The sequence below is a fragment of the Capra hircus genome, chromosome 26 (genome assembly GCF_001704415.2).
Source record: "Capra hircus breed San Clemente chromosome 26, ASM170441v1, whole genome shotgun sequence".
Classification (NCBI taxonomy): domain Eukaryota; kingdom Metazoa; phylum Chordata; class Mammalia; order Artiodactyla; family Bovidae; genus Capra; species Capra hircus.
In genome coordinates, this window is record NC_030833.1 from 12,395,027 (window position 1) to 12,412,572 (window position 17,546).

At 55.0% G+C, this 17,546-nt stretch overlaps 1 protein-coding gene across 1 annotated transcript in view; it reads right to left on the reverse strand.

The window, feature by feature from the left end:
• GRK5 (G protein-coupled receptor kinase 5) overlaps positions 3,250-17,546 on the reverse strand; it is a 230,334-nt gene continuing 216,037 nt past the window's right edge. The window contains 5 exon segments of the mRNA XM_005698535.3: positions 3,250-7,769; positions 10,046-10,177; positions 10,885-11,022; positions 11,803-11,940; positions 16,096-16,304. Coding sequence (XP_005698592.2) covers positions 7,671-7,769; positions 10,046-10,177; positions 10,885-11,022; positions 11,803-11,940; positions 16,096-16,304 — 716 coding nt within the window. The 3' untranslated portion in view covers positions 3,250-7,670.

Consider the following 17,546-nt stretch of genomic DNA (forward strand, 5'->3'; position numbering starts at 1 on the left):
CATCAGAGCAAAATGCTTGTCTGTCCAGCTTTGGTTGTTTCTCTCCTTCCCCCAGATCCTGAACTCTGGCCTACCCTCAGCCCGAGCCAGCATGCAGCCCCTTGGAGAATACATTGGACTCTTGGTAAAGCATCCTCTTCTAGAAAGAACAAGGGTGGGGAAGTGGAGTGAGAAGAGGCTTGTTTACTCCCCTCCTAAATGAAAACCTCCTTTATACCCCAAACCTGAGCCCTCGCAGGCCTCGGAGTCAAAGCAGCCTCTCTTCTGAGATATCGTCCATCCCTCTGTTGCAATGACCCCTTCTTTCCTCCTTTACAAGAACCCTTTTGGACAAAAATCTCCCCTCACTAACTCCAGACTTGTTTTATATTTGAGCCCTGACTTTCTAAGTCAAGTCTACAAGACAGGAGCTTTCAGAGAGGCCTGGCTTTTATTACCTGTTTCCCCACCCCATCCCCCATACCTCTCCCTTTAGGTAATTTTTTTCTTTAAGTTTTTGGCTTATCCTTTCATTTTTTCAAATATAAGGCAAGACAATAACACACTGCACCCTTGCTCCCATTTTTGGAGAACCAAAGCAGTCAGCCACATGCACCATCTCCATTTTTATATGTGCAAGCCTCACCCAGGATGTCTCAGCTTAACAAGCTGTCCACAGGGAGATCCTGGGCTTCAGCGAGATTTCAGGGAGATGAAAGCACTTTGTAAATCAGTGGCCCTCAAACTTGAGTGCGTCCTAAATCACTTGGATAGCCTGTTACCAGGTCCCACCCAGAGCTTCTGACTCAACAGGCCTGGGTGGGGGCTGGTGAGAATTTGCCTGAGCTCCCAGACCTTGAGAAGCACTAGTGTGAGCCCCACTCAGGGCAGGGCAAACATACTCAAGTCTCCCTAAGACATTGATACCTCCAAGTGCAGGGCCTGAGGGGACATCGGTGGGAACGTAGGCCCTGGCTTGACTATAGACCTTGGCCTGACGTTCCAGTTTGAAGTTCTCTTCTCAACGGTCGCCCGTGGATCGGAAGCTTCTCCTGGGAGCTTGTTAGGCAGGCAGACCCTGACCCAGGCCTGGTAAATCAGAGTCTGTGGTTTACAAGGAACTCAGGTAAGGCTGTGCTCCCTCAGGTGAGAGGCACTGGCCTGAGTCTCCACACCCCCTGGTTTTTATCTATGGAGTAGGGGGCTGATGGCCCCTGGAATGAAGCTGAAGAGGGCGGAGGCTTTATCCGAGTTTTGACTGAGTAGGGCGAGCACTCACCCTCTAGCCAAACGAACGGGCCTCCTTCTTGTGGTCTCTCTGCCCCTACCCACAGCAGACCCCATCCGGGCAGTGTTTGGCTTCAGGGACAGCTGGGCAAAGTGGTGTCAGGAGTCCTGGCCTGCTGCTGCCTGAGTTCCTGTCCCCGAGGGCTTCTCTTTCCTTCCTCTGTACAGTCTCCAGGGGTGTCAGGTCAGTCCTGTGACCCCTCAGACTGTTCCAGAGGATAGCAGCCTGAAGCTCCTTAGTGCCTGGGGGTGTCCACTTGGAGCCTGGAAATGAACTAGTTGGAGGACATTTTGGCAAAAGTCACGAGGACACTTAGCAAATCCATGGCTGTCTGGAGTGAGGGAAGGGACTGAGAGACACCGTCTGCCCCCCAGCTTGCCCCGTGTACCTGGGAAGCGCTCAAGTCGTTGGGCAGAGGGTGTGGGTGGTAGGGGCGGCCTGGGCCTGAGGCTGGAGTTTCCCCCTCAGGCCCTCTGTCTGCCTGCGGGGCCAGCTCAGACAGGAGGGTTCATGGGACGGCAGGAGAAGGTCCCAGAGAAAATGCCGAGGCCACTGAGAGAATAGCCCCTGGCAGGGGAGGCAGGGGCTCCCCACCCCTGTGATGGACCCCTGTTCAGAGTCTCAGCGCCCTCCCTCCTCTCCTTTCTCTCCAGGTGAGGTCGCCTCAGCCCACCAGGTTCCCCTCCCCTCCCCATCCCTATTGCTCACCAGACCCTGCTCCAGGAGCCGGAGGACAACATGACTGATTCCTACCGTCCCTGTGAGGCAAGCGGCTCAAGCCTTGACTCCCAGCTCAGGGCCTCCCTCGCCAGGTGCTGGGGCTGAAACCAGCTCCCCTTGGGGCTGTGAGGGGCTGATGTGTGTGGGTCTAGGACCCCCACCCTGTTCTAGGACCAAAGAGAGCCAGGGTGGCTGTGTCCTCCAGGACAGAGGCCTCTGCTCTGAGCATCACAGGGTCCTCTCAGGAGTCCCCCACCCCACCCTCTGCTCCTGGCAGGTGTTTTTCCATTTTACACATGAAGCCCCTGAGGCTCAGTGATAAGTGGCCACTCAAGGTCCTACTGACGGTCAGTAAAGTGTTGTTAGCACCCAAAGTGAAGGTCGCTCGGTCATGTTCGATTCTGCGGTCCCATGGACTATACAGTCCGTGCAATTCTCCCGGCCAGAATGCTGGAGTGAGTAGCAGTTCCCTTCTCCAGGGGATCTTCCCAACTCAGGGATCGAACTCAGGTCTCCCACTTTGCAGGTGGATTCTTTACCTGCTGAGTCACCAGGGAAGCCCAAGAATACTGAGATGGGTATCCTATCCCTTCTCCAGCATATCTTCCTGACACAGGAATTGAACTGGGGTCTCCTGCATTGCAGGTAGATTCTTTACTAGGTGAGCTTCCAGGGAAGCCCACTTAGCACCCAAAATCCTGCTCATTGTCCTACAAGTCAAGCAGGTGGAGAGGGAGACTGAGAGGTCTTGGGGCCTAGATTAGGACTCTGGGTTCAGAGGCACAAAGGCCATCCTGCTGTGCTGGTGACCAGTTCTAATGTGTGGCTCTGTGAAGGCTGAAAGGCCAGAAGAGGCCCTGTCTGCAGAGCCCACCTCTGAGTTATGGCCTCTGTCGGGTATTAATAAAACCTACCGGGGGAGGTGCCTCATCTGACATTGGAGTGCAGGCACTGACTCGGGTCCGCTCACGCCATCCTGCCTGGTATCATGTGGGAGGAACACTCTGGAGCCATCTGTTGGGTTTGGGATCAGAAGTCAAACAGCCTAGAAAGGGCTCCTTAGGCCCTGCCCCCTGGAGTGGGGCTAGCTGTGGTCAGGTCAGATGGTCAGTACAGGGCCAGCCTTGGGTGGGGCTGAACCATCCACTTGATGAAAATTTAACTCACAGACCGAAGCGGCAGGTCCTGGCATCTTGGGGGCAGCTGGCTTTGGCAGAAGGAACAGAACAGCTCAGAACAAAAGAATGCAGCCATGTTTTCACTAATGAATTTATTTCTCTTAAAAAAAAAAAAACAAAAACCAAAACAACAGTGGTTTGATCTAGATACAGCAGCACTGTGACATATTCGAGGAAACATACAAAGATTCAGAGCAGCAGGAGAACAAAAGCCGGTATCTTCAGGAACAACCTCCAAAACGGAACTATTTTTATTCATCAATGTTAAAATTTCCCTGAAAAAAAAAAAAAAACCTTTGGATACTAGAAGGATTATTATTTTTGCACTACCAACAGCCACAAAGCTCTTCTAATTGAGAACACTTGCTTCTGATCTATTACAAAAATAACTTAGTGATGCACTGGAGCAAGACGTCTAGATTCTTCTTTTGGGGTGTGTCTTTCCCTCCGAAGGAGAGCTAGCATTTCAAAAGTTTTAGCCACTGTCCACAGCACAAGCCTTTAAAGTTAGACGTGATGAGCACCCACACCTGCTGGAGCTTGAAAAGCTGGGCTGGTTGGTTGTAGGTACAGAAGGGGTCTCGGGGGACGAAGTGTCACCGTCTCGGTCTGTTGTGATCAGAAAGACGTGAGCTCTCTGCCATTAGCGACTCACAGCCCTGTGCTTGGAGATGCACAAAGATTTCACATGCTTTCTGTACAAAGGCTAAAATGTTAGGAGGTCCTACTTCAGAGTGTGGAGCTAGAGAACAGGAGACGACCAGAGGGATTGCCCCCAGGTACACAAGCTCACAGCAAACGGAGAGGCGAGCCCAGCGTCACCCCGACTGGTGTCCCCTCTTCATATCTGGAGACTGCTGATGGTCGGCAAGGCAGCTGTTCCCCTTGGCCGAGGCCTAGGGTGCCAAGTTCAGGGGGCTGCGGGGCTCCCTCTGTATTGAGGTCTGGGTCAGCAGTTTGAGTGAGAAAGTTGGTGGGAAAACTTTGAGGGACGGGGGAGAACAGGGTGTGAAAAAATGAGGAGCTTCCGCGGTGAGCTGGACACCTTGGGATAGCATGGACACCCCCTGCCTCTCGGAGGGCAGGCCCTCAACATCATCCGGGCTTGCTAGGTTCAAGGGCAGGTGGCCACATCCCACCTGTGCCTTGGATGCCAAGGCTGCATCCCCACACGTGATCTCAGAACTCACTGCCATTTGCCCCCATGGGCTGCCTGAGAAGCGTGCATACACCAGACCCCACTGTGAGCTTCTGGGGAGCATGGCCTCTGAGACGGAGGCTCCCCTTTGCTAAGAGCAGTGCATTTCAGGAAAGAAGCCCTCCTGGGGCTGCTCAAGACAGAGTAACACTTGGCAACTGTGCCAGCCAGCTGCCCTTTCAAGAAGCCTCGTGGTTTTTAAAGTGATGATCTGGCCTAGAAAGATCAGAGGATGAATTGTTGTGGGAGGTGGTGCCATCCTCCAGGAAGGTGGGGTTGGGTCTTTGTGATCTTAAGAGCGATATTATGGGAGAACTCCCCCACCAGGGGCTCGAGAAACACTCCTGGGTCATAGTGATCATGGCAGAGAGACCACCCCCATCCCACTGGGTACAGCGGCTTGTATCCTGAAAAGTGGAAGCAGACACGCTTTTGCGAGACCCTGTGTCTCTCGTCAAAGGCACAAAATCAGCGGAGGTCTGGTGAGAAGAACATCATGACTTGGAGGAAGAAAGGCTCTTCCATGAAAAGCTCCAATGCAGTAAAAAGATTTAAATCTACTCACTGTCCATATATGCCTCATCCTGGACAGGTGGGTGGTAGGAAGTTTTCTTCTTAATTAAAAAGAAATCTTTTAAGAAATGCAGCTATAGAAAACAAGCCAGAGTAGACGCTTGTGGTGGGGGGTTGGTGCAGGGTCGGGGCATCAGGGGCAGGACCTGTGGGTACCCCGAGGGGAGGGGGCTGACTTTCAGGCACTATTCTAAATGAAGATACCCCTTCTCTGTATAGAGCGATGGGCCTAAAGGAAGAGCAGGATTGCAAAGGCCAGCGAGTCTGACTCTGCGTCCTCTGGGCGCTTGGGGGCAGGTAGTGACTGTGAAGGAAGACGCCTGTGAGTCTAAGAGCCATGCAAAGCTCTGTGCTTTCAGCATCTCTGCTCTCACAACGCAGAAACACACTGATTCATGTTTTCTTTCTTGCTCCTTGAGGATGCTTAATGCAAACCGACAGTGCATTGGCTTTGAGGTGCAAAGAGACGGACTTCTGCACACCAGTCGATTTGGAAAAGCTTGGGTCGCTGTGAACACGGCAAAATGAATGAAACTTCTGGACAGGAGGGTGGTGGCGTGGGCTGGTGACTCTCCCAGCGGGATGACTGTCCCTCTTTCCATTAAGAAAGGAAGGTCAGTCCGAGCTTGAGGATCTTAAAATACTGGTCAAAGAGCTCCACTTCCTCAGCAAAAATTCAGTATGGCTGTTTGTATTCATCTTGTGCTCAGCCCAGGAAAGTGAAGGGAAGCAGCCTTGGAGACATGAGCTGGTCTTGAAGAAAATAATACTGTATTAAAGGGATCTGAGGGAAGCCCAGCTGTTTCCTGGCTCCTCTTTGCTTGTAAAATGGCCTCAAAATGGTCAGTTGCAAAGGTCAGGTGCCTGTCTAGCGCCCAGACCCAGTGGCAAGGTTTGGGGAAGGAGCATGGGAACTGCGCACAAGGCTGACACACTGGCTTTGCTCTCTTCCTGAAACCTCAGGCTCCAAAGCTGCCTGCTCAGCTAGAGAAGTTACGTTTGGGAGAATCGGAAGCCCCATGCGTGGCCTAAGGCAGTGGGTCTCACACTCCGGGGTGCAGCAAAATGACCAGGCAAGCTTTCTCAAGAAGCGGGTTCCTGGACCTACTCCCAGAGAACCCCGTTCTGTGGGTTTGGGGTGGAGCCCGGAATCTGTATTTTGATGAGAGACGTTGCAGAAGGAAGTACAGGGCCCACGGTGGGAGGAACCCGGGTAGCTGCCTGGTGGCTGAGACCAGGTCTGACCGAGGCCAACTGGGCGGGCAGGGGAGCATGGAATGTTGACCTTTCACCCTGTCTGGGAGGGGAGGCAAAGGCGGATTTGCTCCTTGTCATCTTGTGACGGCAGCAGGGGAAGGCCGGAGGCAACCTGGGGCTGGACGGCCATGCTCAAAGGGCCCTTTAGAGGCCCTGGGCTGGCAAAGCCACCAAGTCCTCCTGGGGCTGCTTGTGCCTGGAGATTTGAGATACCCAGTTAATACGTGCCTCTGCCCTCCCTCGCCCAGAAGGGACGGTGAGGCCTGAGCTTCTTTGGTGGCCCATCCTCTCCCATTTGCTTGGAGAACCAACCACATCCATCCATCCATCCATGTCACCTGGGCCCCTCGAAGCTCTCCAGACCCTCTGATCCGTATACTCAAGGGATGTGCCTGGAGGCCCTGGGCAAACCACTCTCCCCTCTACAAACCCAAGACCTCTGCCCCCTGATGCTTCCATGGGCTGGAAGGGCTGGGGACTCTTGGGGTTCCATGACTACTTATCTTTGCTATGTGTCTCTTTAAAATAGACTAAAGTGATCCCGAAATGCAAGACTCTTGAAAACATACTGGCTCCAGCAGTCAGAACCTGCTCAGAAAGAAAGAGGCCTAGACACCATTGTGCTGAAGACTCTCAGCTCCAAGTACTGGCTGCCTTTCAGAAGGAAGAGGAGGCCGAGCCTGAAGCAACGGTGGCATCATGCGCCCCCAAAGGGAAACTGCATGTTTTGATGGAGCAGAGCTCAGGTGACTCCACGCACCCAGTGGAAGATATTCTGGCTGGGGGTGATGTCCCAGTGTGCCTTTGGGCATTTAATTCAGATGGTTACAAACCAACAGAACAAGGGTGCCAATGGAGGAAAAGCTTATAGAGATGGATACAACCAATCCTTTAAAGGTGAAGTGTGGATCATTTTCTACATTTAATAAAAACATTTTCTCATTTGAGGCTCTGGAAGTCTTGAGTCACATTTTTCATTGCTGTTGTAAATTCCCCCCTCCCACCAACCCCCCTCTAAAATGTCTTAAAACACATGGTTTAACAGTGGCTGCACAGAAAATATACACCCTCAAAGTCTGACTTTCTTTTAAATACAAATATACAAAATGTAAACTGAGACAATAGAGAAATTTACAAAACTTTTCTTTAAAAATAATAAAGACAAAATTCAGTTCTAGTTATTAGGATGCTATTAAAATACGTGCAAGTTGTATCCGATTGGATTTCTATTGCAATGTTCGCCAGAGACACGTCCAATCCATCTTGGCTCGAGGGCCGCCTCCAAACACAGACCTGAGTGGAAATCTCTTTGAGGAACTGGGAGGCTCCCCATCTCAGGGGTGGGCGGCCTCCTTCCCCGGCTCCTGGAGGGCTTCCCCGCCTGCCCGCCAGGGTGGGAGCTCCTCTGGTTGCAATTCTGCTTCTAAGAAGAAGGGTCCAGGCTGGTCCCACCGTGGACTTCAGGCCAGAGTTGCAACTAGCTGCTTCCGGTGGAGTTTGAACTCACGTGGTTTGAATTGATGTGGTGGTTAAAACTGGTCTTTGAATTGGGTGAACTCTTGGAATTGTTCTGATGCTGGGAGGGGGGTGGTGAGCAGAGAGGAGAGAGGGAGAAAGAGCAAGTCAGTCATTGCAGAGTCAGGCCCTGGGGCCCTCGCCTCACAGGGGCCTCGGAATCTGAGCCAGAAAGGGGCTTGGGTGACCAGCCCTCCCTCTTGCTTTCTGCTGCCTTCATTTTCCCCCCACAGGCCTAGGTCCACAGACCACCCTGCAGGCGGAGGGCTTCTCCTGGTGCCCAGGAGAAGCTATGGAATTCACAGAAGCCCAAGGTAGGGAGGAGGCGGTCCCTCTGTATTAATATCTACATGGTTAGACCTGCTGGCCTGGAGTTAGGCTGCCAGTTCACACCCTAAATGTGCCACTTCTTGGCTGAGTGACCTTGAGCAAGTGTCTGACTCCCCTCTCAGCCTCAGTTGCCTAGCCTTTGTAAGGTGGGGTAGGAGCCACTTGGGCCCGGGGCTGTTGGAAAAAGGAAACAAGGCTGTGTATACAAAGGGCTCTCTTGGGTGCCCGGCTCCAGAAACATGAGCTGCTCATCCTTAGTACCCCGCAGTCTCTCAGCATCCCGTCCCAGGAGAAGAAAGTTCCGGGCGTCTGCTCCTGCTGTTGGTGGTGTTGTCGGGCACGTGCTGAGGCCACTGTTTTCCACCCCACTAAGTCTTCTTCCCACCCCTGGCAGTGAGCATCTCCATCCTGCATTTTTCCGGTGGGCAAACAGGCTGGGAGAGGGTCAGTGAGCTACCACCCAACCAGGAAGGGGTCAGGGCTGGATTTGAACCCGGACTGTGAGCTTCCATAGCAAACGCCTGTCCCAGAATCTGGGGCTGTCCTGGGGCGCTCGTCCATGTCAAAGATGGAGGTCATTTCTGTCTGGAATTTCAATTTTACTTGATGGAGGCATTTGAAAATTATATTTTTATAGTAGGCGGAGATGAGTATGTGTGGAATAGGGGGCGAAACTCTCATGAAGTTTCTAGATAAACCTGCAAACTTTGGCCCTCAGTCTGCATTTTCTCTCTGGATTCTGCCAGATCCATGCTCCCCACCCTGTTATCCCAGATCCTCTACGTGGGCTCATGGGCTGCGTGACCTTGAGCAAGTTCCCTAACCCCTCTCAGCCTCAAGTTTCCTCATCTGTGAAATGGGGTGATGGGAGCACTTCCGGGGCTCACCCTCCATTAAGTTCCCCAAAGGAGGGATGCAGTTTTGCCTGCTGCTGCACCTTAAGTCCTCAGGTAACAGTCTGGCACGAGTAGGTTCTCAATACATACTGCTCGAACGAATAGCTGAATGAAGGCCTGGGGTTTTATGAAGATTAAATAAGAGATGCCTTCAAAAAGCACTCAGTGCAGGGCCTGGCCCATGGGGGAGCACCACAAACAGCCACCTCTTCCCTGTTATTTAAGCAGGAGGGAGGTGAGACGCCAAGGGTCTAGGGACAGAGCTGCACCTGCCTTCACCTCTTCATCCCCCTGGGGAGAGGGGCTGCTCCTGTGGGCTGGGAGAGAGGAGAGTAAGGAACCAGGGGCCTCGCAGGCCTGGGGATGGGACCACGCCTTCTTAAAGGGCCAGGCCAGGAGGGGGCGCTATGGTGGCTAACCCCTTCTTGGTGGCAGGGATGAGGGTAGGGGTCTCTCTCCAAGGCCTGCCTGGGACATTTCTCCCATTTGGCCCCACCAACCCTTGATCCAAGACCAGGCTCTGAGAGAAGAATACCTTTTCCTGAGGAACAAAGTCTCCTCTGGCTTCCGGCTGGAAGGCCCAGCATCACACTACAGGGCCCGTCCTCAGGAGCCCCGAGGTTCTGTGGGGATCGCCTCTCCAACACCAGGTACTCCTGCTCTTTGTCAAATCTTTGCATGCATAACTGGTGTCGCCTTTACAACGACTCTCAACCAGGGACGTTTTGTCCCCAGACTCTGGGGACATTTTTGACTGACACATGGGAGTGGATGTTACTGCCATCTACTGGCTGGAGGCCAGGGGTGCTGCTAAACCCCTTTAGGCACAGGACAGCCCCCGCAACAAAGAATAAACCCAACGCGTCAACAGCGCTGAGGCTGAGGAACCCTGACAAAGGGTGAACTGTGGGTTTGCCCCTCTGCTCTGGGGACCCCATCAACCGGTGGGTTTCAAGGCACTTCGCACAGGTTGCCTGTCCTTCCAGGCTGCAGCTGCAACCCCCTGTCTCCCCAGCCCGCAAGTTGGTCTCAGTCCTATGGAAGGGTCAGGCCTGGGTTCCTGGAGCTGAGACCAGGGCACCCAGGTTGGGGTGGGAGGCGAGGGTCTCACCTGACGCTTAAAGAGCCTCTGGAGCAGCCCTTTTTTTGGCGGTTCCGGAGGGTGGCTTCGGTTCAGGTCTGGTGAGAGGGTACCGTGGGGTCCGAACACATTCAGCTCCTTAAAGCACTCTGTTTCTATCATCTAGAGAAGCGGTCAAAACACAGGCAGGGTGAGGGGCTGTCCAGGTCATCCCAGGGGGACAGGCAGCCCAGCAGCCTGGCTGTGGATGACACGGTCCCGAGCCTGGTCCTGCCAGGCCCTCCACTCGCCTGGGCTGAGACCCCGGCAGCTCCCCGCCTGCCCACTGCCTCTCCCAGACCGCCTGGTGAGCCGTCCTCACTCAGAAGACAGAAGCTGGCCACAGAGGTTGGGATGGAGGCGCTCATCTTCCAGCAGCCCTCAGCTCCTCCTTCACCCCAGGGCTCTGGACCGTCCCACTCCAGGGCTGCAGGCCGACCTCCCCATCATGTCTATCTCACGTGAACCAGCTCGGACTGGGCTCCATCCCCCAGTGTGCAATGCGGTAATGGGAGCACTTTGCTGGCTCACCCTCCACTAAGATCCCCAAAGAAGGGATGCAGTTTTGTCTGCTGCTCCATCTTCAGTCCTCAGTCCATCCAGACCCCATCATCCCCCTCGGGCCACCAGCTGCTGCCCGTTTCCCAGCCACGCTTCTCCAGAGTCATCTGGACAGGCCTCCTCTCCCTACCCTGCCAGTTCCTGACCCCGCACCATGCCACCGCCCCAGTTCGCCCACTGGGACACTCCCCTGCCTCGCCGTCCCTTTCTGCCCTCGGAGCAGCCCCACCCCCACTTTGGGGTGAAGCCAAGGACCCCACCGTGCTCACCTCACTTTGCCACGGGATGGGCACAGAGCCCGTGGAGAACTTGGAGTAGAAGTCGTCGTCCGTGTGGTCCAGGTTGACGCCCTTCACGGTGGAGAACTGCTCGATGTCCAACACGTCCTTGCAGTACACGGCCCGGGGCTGGGGAGGCAGGGATTTGAATGGGGACCGGGAGGCGGTGGGGCAGGGGTGGTCTCCCAGGGCCTTCCCCCTGCCCTGGGAACCTGGGCTGCCCTGGCTCAGCGGGACCAAGGGGCCCCCAGTTGGGGTGATGAGAACTCAAGGCCCCTTCCTGTCATCACTGACCCACACAGGCTGTGATGGGGGATGTCCCCAGGAGGACCACTCTGGCCCTTCCCACATCAGAGGCCAGTCAGGGGTGGTGGGTCAGCACGCAGGCTTGTCTGCCACACACAGCCCTGGGCGGGGGTCCCAGCTGTGGTGCTTAGGCACTTTGGGAAAGTCACATAACCCCTGAAGGCCTTAGTTTCCTCGCCTGCAAAATGGGGACAGTCGAGGCACTGGGACATGAGGCTGTCAGTGCTGCTGCGGGCCTGATGCTGTAACCCTGCTGATTTCTTTCATCTCACTTGTCCACCAAACATGCTCTGGGGCTGCAGTTCCGGGACTCACAGAGACAAACCCGGGCCCTGCCCTCTAGGAGTTCAAGGTCGGTGGGGGAGGGCTCCCAGGGGCTCTAGGAGCCTGGGAATCCGGAAATGAAAACTTTATAGAGGTGATGAAGCTAGGATGGGTGAAGAGAGACCTCCCCAGACCAGGAGATGCTCTGCTACTGGCAGATGGGAGCCACCCCCTGCCCACGGGTCTCAGCCCCTGGTCCAGGGCCCCTCACAGATGTTTAGCAAAGTCGAAGGTCGTAAACCAGTGCACAGGCTCAGTCCAGGCTGGGGAGCTACTCACATCTGGAATAAAGGGGGGATCCAACATTCCGGCCTCTAAGCGCTTGAAATTCATGTTCCTGAAGAAGGGGTGTCTCTTGACCTCCGCAGCCCCTTCCTCCTGGCAGCCCAGCCTCTGCTTCACATCTTTGGTGAGCAGCTGCAGAAGGAGAGTCCCATGAGGACACGCCAGGTGGGGAGCCTTTCCTCCTGCCCAGAGGCCCGAGGGGTAAGGGGCTTTGGAGAGCCTGTGATCACCTGCCTTTCACACAAGAATCCCCGAGCCATCCCCCGCCAAGACATCCCTTCACTCACGTCCACCAGGCCTGGGCCACCCCAGGTTCCCATCAGACACCGCTTGACCCTGATTCAGGAGGCTCTCCTGAACCGCGGTGCGCTTTGTGGTCCCAGGATCCCAGCGTGCTCAGATGCCTGGAACCCTCAGGAGAGCAGGAGTCCTGACTGATTCTGCCCATGACTGCATGTCCAGTGCCTGGTGCATACCTGGCACCCACTAATGTGTGCTGAACTGGCATCCCCTCTTCTGCTCCAGGTAAGCTACCAAGGGCAAAGACTGGTCTGTGGGTTCTCTCATTCGTTTACTCGATTCGTAAGTGCATTGCAGACTTGCACCCAGGAGGTGCCGGGAGATGGGATGCTGAGGGTCTGCTTCAGCAAAGTCACGTTAAGAGGACCCATCAGGGCAAGGCAGATGCGACACCACGGTGGCAAAGGAAATGAGAACTGGCTGTTAGCTGAGAGATCAGAAGGTGGTCTGGGGAGGAGGCGTCTGAGACAGGCTTTCAAAGTGGGGAGTAGGCACTGGAGGGACCTGCGACAGCGTAAGCAGGGCAACCTTGGAGAACACTCATCTTTGAGTCTGAGGGAAGGATGGGAGTGAGAGAGATGGGTCAGAGTGAAAGAGACTGGCTGGGGAGAGTGATGGAGGGTCCTGAAGGCCAGGTCTGGAGGTGGGATTTTAATACAGAGGTAGTGGGGAGCCAAAGATTGTTGGCGGTGGAGGAAGGTCGAAGGCAGGATGGAAGGTTATTAGGAGAGGAAGGGGCTGCAGGAACAGACATGCCACCAGACCAAACTGGAGGAAGGTATGAATGAAAGATGGGGAGGGGGGAGGAGGAAGGAGAAGGGAAGGGGAGGGGCAGGGAAGGAGGAAGGGGGAGGGAGGAGGAGGGGCAGGCCCCTTATCTTCACGACTGCAGGGCATCAGCCCCCTCCCCAGTCCCAGGGGAAGCCTGTGCTTCTCTCTCCTCCCTGCCACACTGAGCACTCCACCGTGTACACAGCTGGAATCTACTAAGTGTCTGCTTCGAGACGGAAATCAAAGTGGGCAGCTTGCACCTGGCAGGGAATCCAGCCCTTTCTTTAATGAGCGTCCTGGTGCCCTCTGCACATGCTCATTCTGAGAGGCAGGGGGCCTCCTGGGGTCCATGGTCTAGAGAGGAGACTTGCTGGGACTGCCCTCCCCCAAACTAAGGAATGAAAGGCCTTGAAGGGACGAAGCTGTGAGATAGCCGCTCACAATGTTGCCTCATTCAGTCTACCGACCCCCCAGGCAGGCTTGGCCCCATGGACTGGTGGCTCGGGGCCACTCCTGGTCTTCTCCTGGGGCTTTGCTTGTCTCCGAGAAATTGCAGAGGCTGCAGGCCCCAAAGGCTGCAGAGGCTGGCCAGACAGATGACACAGGGAGGGTAAAAAGGTGAGGGGTGGGCTGCGTGGGCCATGCCAGGCTGTCCCTCAGCTCCTGCCAGGCAGGAATGTTGGCAGGTGTCCAGGGCTTCTGCTTTTTTCAAAAGAAGTCAGAAAATCCAGGTTTTTCTGTGACTTTGCCCCATTTAAAAATCTTGACAACCCACTATTCACTTTTTTTCTAAAACACTGTTCAGCTAAAATAAACACCCAACTATATGTTGCCTGTTTGCAAGCTGGGCATCAGGTCAAGAGTTCACAAATATCATATCAGGTACAAACCAGGAGAAGCAAGAGGGAGAGATGCTGTGAGTTTAGGTGGATGGGGCAGGCAGAGAGGGCTTCCTGGAGGAGGATGACTAGAGATGGGCTGGAAGGATGGGTGAGACTGAGAGGGATACAGGGCTAGCGGGGAAGGAACAGTGCTGGGACTCAGCAGGGGCCTAATAAAGGTGGGGGCTGAGGTCTGGGCTTAGGGACTGGACCCAGGAGACAGGACAATGAAATGCATCCCCTTCTGGACCACAGGGGCAGTGGAGGGGGTTTTGTGGCCACCAAGATGGAATGGGGGCTGGGGACTAACTTTATTGCTGTTTGCAGAAAAGTCTTCCTCAGCAGGTGGGGCCTGGAGCTGCCCAGGGCCTCCGTGGTCTCCTTACGATCAGGCCCTGCTATGTCCTGAGCCTGGTGTCCCTTGGTGGTGACAGGGCGAGCCTGGCTGCCAGACCAGATGGGTTGAGGTTACGGGCATGGAAGTCCAAGATCAGACTTCCAAGACCTCAGGGTCATTTTCAAGGAAGCAGAGCAAGACCAGAGGGCTCCAGAGGTTCTTCTAGCTGAGAAAGACGAGGGGACCTTGGTTTTGACATTTGCACCTACGAGCCCAGGTTTGCCTGGAGCTCCCGGCTCAGCTGCCGCCTTCCCTGTAGTGGCCCCCAGGGGGCAGCAGAGGAACAGCAGTGCCCCGGAGCCGATGACTGTGGGCAGGCCCCCCTCTGTGCCTCTCTGTCCTCTCAGCGGGTCCCCTGTTGCTCTGAGAGTGTCTCAGAACGGCTTCTCTGAATTCCTGACCCTGACCCAGGGCACCTGCTGATGCACTGACCTTCCGTCCCTCACCCAGTTAGGTCCCAGCGGCTAGGTACCTAGTTGCAACATCAAGTATTGCTGGCTCCCCTTTCGACCCCCAGGTTTCAGCCATTCCCCTGCCTCTTGCTGCCTTGCTCCTCTTGTCCCTCTATCCCAGCTCTGGCTGCCGTGACTACCTGTCTCCTCGGGGGCCGCCCAGCTGCAGGCTGGCCCAGGCGTGTGGTCCAGGCATGTGTTTGCTGTGTACACGCCATGCCTCCCTCACGGCCTCTCACATACGCAAATGACAGATCTATGGTTCCTCTTTGGAAGTGGTCAGATGGCAGCTCTAGGCCAACTCCTTCTCCCCGTGCCTCTGTGACGTCAGACTGAGGCTGGTGAGAGGAAGTGGTCAGGCAGCGGGTGGCCGGCTCCAGGAGGGCGGGCTTCTGGGGGCGGGAGCGAGGCCAGATGGCTCCGGGGCCCCTAGCAGTGCAGCCTCGGGTTTTCTAGAAGCAGACCTTTGCTACTTTCCATCAGTTTCCCAGGCCTGCCTTTCTCTGGACCCCGGCCTGGTTGTTGATGTTCACATTTCAGACCCTGAGGGTCAGATCCTGGTCTTGCTGTTCTAGTTGCAGAGCAGAGGAAGGGACCTGGGGGTTCGCAAGTGCCAAGCATTGGGCACTCAGGCCCTTTCTGTCCCCGCGTGGCTGGTGTTAGAGGGCGGCTGGCATTAGTGGGCAGCTCCCAGCACAGTGGTACTGAACCCAGAGGGAAGAGGGCCCTAGGGGGCACAAGTGGGACTCGGAAGCCAGAGAGCCAGGCAGGGAAGGAAGCAGGCCCGCCGGAATCAAGGAGAAGGGCCTCAGTCCAAGGGCAGACTCTCTCCAGCTTCACTTTTGAGGTCCTGCCACCTTATCCTCTATCCGGCTTCCAGCCCCCCAGTCTGGCCCCTGCCCACCAGCCTGACTAAAGGTCACACCTCGAGTGAGCCCTGCCTGGGGCTGGGTCAAATTCTCTATCCATGGATGCTGTCACTCAGGACCTCAGCAAGTGTGACCAACACTCCATGTAGTGGGTGGAAAACATGATTAAATGATGTTCGAAGGCCGAAACTATCACCACCCACTGCCTGCAGCCCCTGGCCCCAGAGCAGCACCAGGGACCCAGAGCTGGATGGCACAGGAGGCCCAAGGTCAAGGGTAGGGGCTGTCCTGATGCCTTTGTATCTTGGGGGCCAGCTGGGAGCATCCCCTTTCTCCCCCATGCTGACCTCCCCCCAGAGCTGGACATAAGGGTGCCTCTCCTTGCTCACTGCAGTCCCCCTCCCTTGTCATGGAGCCACCCTGCCCCACCCCAGGCTCCCTCCTGGAAGCGTCTGTCAAACACCCCAGTCCACAGACCTTGTGGCTTTATTGCCCACACCCTAGCATGCCCTGCCCCTGCTCCCATCTGCCTGTTTGCTGTTCTCGGCTAGGGGCCGGGAGAGGAGCTGGCACTGGACACCGGCCCTAGGGTGATGTCTGGCTCACCGGGAGCTCACCATTTTGCAGATGGACTTGGCCTCTTCGGAGAACTTGTGCGAGTACACCTCCTCCGTCTCCAACACCCGGCGGTCCACCTCCTCCCGCTTTACCTTCTCCTTGCGGCCGCGGAAGGGCGACTGGCCCTCGATCATCTCGTAGATGAGGCAGCCCAGACCCCAGTAGTCGGGGCTCAGGCCGTACCTCTGGTTGTTCAGGACCTCTGGAGCTGGGGGCAGAGCAGGAGATCCAGGGGACATGAGAGACAGCTGGTGGTGGGTCAGAGCCAGGCACATGAGGCCAGGACTGGGATGCTAATGGGGCCTCAGGACATCCTGCAACTAGGAGTGATGGTACTGCTCACAGGAGGCCTGGGGCTCCAGGGCTGGGATCCCTTCCCGCTGCTGACTCCTGCCCACCAACTGCTAGAAATACCTCCTCTTCCTGGGAGCCTGCCTTGGTTGCTCTTCTCTGTGCTCCCAAAGGACTCTGACTGTGGCTTCAGAAGCCTGACCATGTTGGATGGAAACAACCCATTCCCCTGACATCTCCCCTGCTAGACTGTGAGCCACCTTATTTCCTGCTGTGCCTGATAACAGGTACGATGCCTGGCATACAGTAGGTGTTGCACACATATTCGTTTCAAAGAATGAAAGTGTGTCCACCCAAAGTAAAGGTGACTTTGAATATATCTGGAATTCCAGCAGCATCTCACTATGCCTTCCCTAACACTTTGATTAAATGGATTATAGATTCACCAGAGAAGTGCAAGAGAAGATAGGCAGGCCACATACATCCAGGAAGGCAAATGTATCCACATGGGTGTGGACACTGCGTGAGAAGATGACACAGATGCCCAAGCAGGCACACACAGAGTGCACAGATGGATTTATCTATCCATCCATCACCCATCCATCCCATCCATCCATCATCTATCCACCTGTCATCCATCCATCTATCATCTATCTATCCATCCATCACCCATCCATCCATCATCTATCCACCCATCATCTATCCACCCATCATCCATCCATCATCTATCCATCCATCACCCAACCATCCATCATCCATCCACCTATCATCCATCCAGCTATCTATCTATCCATCTACTACCCATCCATCCATCATCCATCCATCACCCATCCATCCCATCCATCATTTATCCACCCATCATCCATCCATCTATCATCTATCTATCCATCCATCACCCATCCATCCATCATCTATCCTTCAATCCATCGTCTATCCATCCATCATCCATCCATCTATCATCTATCCATCCATTTATTAACCTGGTCTCCATCATCCATCAATTATCTATTACCTATTGATCATCTATCCATCTGTCCATCCATCAGCATTCACATAGGTATACATACCTCTGACATACACATAGACACATACCCCATGGGTCCCACAATATCATGCAATCTGAAAAGGATCCTCTGACACCAGAGTCCAGAACTCTGAG